The 4,321-nt window shown below is 55.9% G+C and overlaps 1 protein-coding gene across 1 annotated transcript in view; it reads left to right on the top strand.

The window, feature by feature from the left end:
- Window positions 1-1,446: 1,446 nt before the first annotated feature.
- uhmk1 (U2AF homology motif (UHM) kinase 1) overlaps window positions 1,447-4,321 on the top strand; it is a 37,147-nt gene continuing 34,272 nt past the window's right edge. Inside the window, exon 1 of the mRNA XM_070874510.1 lies at window positions 1,447-1,942. Coding sequence (XP_070730611.1) covers window positions 1,639-1,942 — 304 coding nt within the window. The 5' untranslated portion in view covers window positions 1,447-1,638. The remainder of the gene's footprint in view (window positions 1,943-4,321) is intronic.

Here is a 4,321-nt window from a genome sequence, read left to right as displayed (position 1 = left end):
GAGTAGAGTAGTGCTGGGTTTTGATGGTCCATAGACTGACTTGATGGCGCTGAAGAACATCTTGGTACTGTGAGTTTCAGCATAATGTTCCACTTCCACTGCTTTCGTCTGCCACCATTTATTTTGGCATTCCAGGTATGCTTTTTTCTGGATGGATAGAAGATTGACTAATGAACAGAAAACAGAGAGTCGGGATAAATGGTTCATTCGCGGGTTGGCAATCAGTAACTAATGAGGTGCCGCAGGGATCAGTGCTGGAACCCCAACTATTTACAATCTAGATTAATGACTTGGAAGAAGGGACGAAGCGTAACATAGCCAAATTTGCTGATGATACAAAGATGGGAGGAAAAGGAATGTGTGAGGAGGACTCAAAAAATCTGCAAAAAGACACATACAGACTAAGTGTGTGGGCAAAAATTTGACAGATGGAGTATAATGTTGGAAAGTGTGAGGTCATGCACATTGATTTTTTTCTGCCAAAGAGCAAGTTATTATTTAAATGGAGAAAGTTTGCAAAAAGCTGCAATACAGCCGGAGCTGGGGCACTTGTGCATGAAACACGAAAGGTTAGTAATTAAGTGCAGCAAGTAATCAGGAAGGCCAATGGAATCTTGGCCTTTATTGCAAAGGGGATGGAGTATAAAAGCAGGGAAGTCTTGCTACAGTTATACAGGGTATTGGTGAGGCCGCACCTGGAGTACTGTGTACAGTTTTGGTTTCCATATTTACGAAAGGATATACTTGCTTTAGAGACAGTTCAGAGAAGGTTCACTAGGTTGATTCCGGAGATGAGGGGGTTGACTTATGAGGAAAGGTTGAGTAGGTTGGAGCTCAACTCATTGGAATTCAGAATCTTATTGAAACGTATAAGATTATGAGGGAGCTTGACAAGGTGGATGCAGAGAGAATGTTTTCACGTATGGAAGAGACTAGAAGTAGGGGGCATAATCTTAGAATAAGGGGCTATCCATTTAAAACTGAGATGAGGAGAAATTTCTTCTCAGGAGGGTTGTAAATCTGTGGAATTCGCTGCCTCAGAGAGCTGTGGAAGCTGGTACGTTGAATAAATTTAAGATAGAAATAGAGAATTTCTTAACCGATACGGGAGTAAGGGATAATGGGGAGCGGGCAGGGAAGTGGACCTGAGTCCATGATCAGATCAGCCATGATTGTATTAAATATGGCCTACTCCTGCTCCTATTTCTTCTGTAAGTACTTTTGGAGTGTAGTCACTGTTCGAGAGGCCTCTACATGCACCCTAAGCACCTTACACACACACATTCTGGCCACTTTCTCCTCATTGTGACCCAACAAATGTTGTGCCCTCCCACCCTCCAGTCTGAGCGGGGCCCTCCTATTTGACGGGCACTGGAGTGCCCAATCAGAAGCCTTGGATCGGGTTGCGTCACGCGTTTGTTCCCAGTACGTCACTCGAGTGGGGGCGGGGTCGGATGGCGACGTGTCGGCGCGCGCAGGCGCGTGGCAGAGGGCGGGCGGTCCGTGCGTCCGTCAAACGGCTGCAGAGGAGGGCCCGAGACCAGCCCGCGGCCTTGTTTACAGTCGGGCTGCCGCCGCTGATTGCTGCGAGTCGCCCACTGAGTGACTCTCCATTTCCTCTTCACATCTGCTCCTCTCATGGCGACGTACGTCGGAGCGAGGCCGAGGCCCAGATACCGTAGGGGCGGCGGCGGCGGCGGCTGGTACTCGGAGTCGGAGCGGATCTGCAACAACTTCCCCCCGTCGGGAATCTTCCAGGCCAACGGGCGGCTGTGGCGGGCGCAGCGCTGTCTCGGCAAAGGCTCGTCTGCCGCCGTCTACCGGGTGACGTCGGGGGCGGCCCGGGCTGCCGTCAAACAGTTCATCCACGATACCAAGTCGGACTACGGATTCCTGACCGAGAGCGGGGTCCTGGAGGACTTGCAGGGCCACAGGAATATCGGTAAATGTAGCGGGCCGGCGGGTGGGTACACCCGGATCGTGCTTACCCGAACAGCGGGTGGCGAAGGCAAAACTTGCCCGGGTTTAGGGACATCTGCGCAGCCCATTCCCCAATCCCTCTCTCCCACCATTCTACACGACAGCAAGACATAACTGCCCCGTGTGCTGCCAGATTTAGGCAACAAACCCTCACCCTCCCTCCCTCCTCCCTCCAACTCCCTTACTTCTCCCTCCCTCCAACTCCCTTCCTTCTCCCTCCCACTCTCTTCCTTCTCCCGCCCTCCCACTCTCTTCCTTCTCCCGCCCTCCCACTCTCTTCCTTCTCCCTCCAACTCTCTCCCTCCCACTCTTCCTTCCTTCTCCCACCCACTCTTTCTCCCTCCCTCCCACTCTTCCTTCTCCCTCCCTCCCTCCCACTCTTCCTTCTCCCTCCCTCCCACTCTTCCTTCTCTCTCCCTCCCTCCCTCCCACCCACTCTTTCTCCCTCCCTCCCTCCCACCCACTCTTTCTCCCTCCCTCCCTCCCACCCACTCTTCCTTCTCCCTCCCTCCCACCCACTCTTCCTTCTCCCTCCCTCCCACCCACTCTTCCTTCTCCCTCCCTCCCACCCACTCTTGCTTCTCTCTCCCTCCCTCCCACCCACTCTTCCTTCTCTCTCCCTCCCTCCCTCCCACCCACTCTTCCTTCTCTCTCCCTCCCTCCCTCCCACCCACTCTTCCTTCTCTCTCCCTCCCTCCCTCCCACCCACTCTTCCTTCTCTCTCCCTCCCACCCACTCTTCCTTCTCTCTCCCTCCCACCCACTCTTCCTTCTCTCTCCCTCCCTCCCACCCACTCTTCCTTCTCTCTCCCTCCCTCCCACCCACTCTTCCTTCTCTCTCCCTCCCTCCCACCCACTCTTCCTTCTCTCTCCCTCCCTCCCACCCACTCTTCCTTCTCTCTCCCTCCCTCCCACCCACTCTTCCTTCTCTCTCCCTCCCTCCCACCCACTCTTCCTTCTCTCTCCCTCCCTCCCACCCACTCTTCCTTCTCTCTCCCTCCCTCCCACCCACTCTTCCTTCTCTCTCCCTCCCTCCCACCCACTCTTCCTTCTCTCTCCCTCCCTCCCACCCACTCTTCCTTCTCCCTCCCTCCCACTCTTCCTTCTCTCTCCCTCCCACCCTTCCTTCTCTCTCCCTCCCTCCCACCCACTCTTCCTTCTCTCTCCCTCCCCACCCACTCTTCCTTCTCTCTCCCTCCCTCCCACCCACTCTTCCTTCTCCCTCCCACCCACCCACTCTTCCTTCTCTCCCTCCCACCCACCCACTCTTCCTTCTCTCCCTCCCTCCCACCCACTCTTCCTTCTCTCCCTCCCTCCCACCCACTCTTCCTTCTCTCTCCCTCCCTCCCACCCACTCTTCCTTCTCTCTCCACCCACCCACTCTTCCTTCTCTCTCCCTCCCACCCACTCTTCCTTCTCTCTCCCTCCCACCCACTCTTCCTTCTCTCTCCCTCCCTCCCACTCTTCCTTCCTTCTCCCTCCCACTCTTCCTTCCTCCTCCCTCCCACCCACTCTTCCTTCCCCCTCCCACTCTTCCTTCCTTCTCCCTCCCTCCCACCCACTCTTCCTTCCCCCTCCCTCCCACCCACTCTTCCTTCCCCCTCCCTCCCACCCACTCTTCCTTCCCCCTCCCTCCCACCCACTCTTCCTTCCCCCTCCCTCCCACCCACTCTTCCTTCTCCCTCCCTCCCACCCACTCTTCCTTCCCCCTCCCTCCCTCTCTCCTTCCATCTCTTCCCTCCCACTCTTCCTCCCTCCACCTCTTCCTTCCTTCTCCCTCCCTCCCACTCTCTTCCTTCCCCCTCCCTCCACTCTCTTCCTTCCCCCTCCCTCCAACTCTCTTCCTTCTCCCTCCCTCCAACTCTCCCTTCCCACCACTCCCTTCCTCCTCCCTCCAATTCCTCCCTCTTTCCTCCCTCCCTCCCTCCAACTCTCTTCCTTCTCCCTCCCTCCCTCCAACTCTCTTCCTTCTCCCTCCCTCCAACTCTCCCTTCCCACCAACTCCCTTCCTCCTCCCTCCAACTCTCTTCCTTCCTTCTCCCTCCCTCCAACTCTCTTCCTTCTTCCAACTCTCTTCCTTCTCCCTCCCTCCCTCCAACTCTCTTCCTTTTCCTCCCTCCCTCCCTCCAACTCTCTTCCTCCCTCCCTCCCTCCAACTCTCTTCCTTTTCCTCCCTCCCTCCCTCCAACTCTCTTCCTTCTCCCTCCCTCCCTCCAACTCTCTTCCTTTTCCTCCCTCCCTCCCTCCAACTCTCTTCCTTTTCCTCCCTCCCTCCCTCCAACTCTCTTCCTTTTCCTCCCTCCCTCCCTCCAACTCTCTTCCTTCTCCCTCCCTCCCTCCAA

This window comes from Pristiophorus japonicus, unplaced genomic scaffold (genome assembly GCF_044704955.1).
Source record: "Pristiophorus japonicus isolate sPriJap1 unplaced genomic scaffold, sPriJap1.hap1 HAP1_SCAFFOLD_856, whole genome shotgun sequence".
In the NCBI taxonomy this organism is placed as follows: domain Eukaryota; kingdom Metazoa; phylum Chordata; class Chondrichthyes; family Pristiophoridae; genus Pristiophorus; species Pristiophorus japonicus.
Note: the sequence above shows the minus strand (reverse complement) of the source record. Positions and strands in the feature narration are given on the sequence as shown.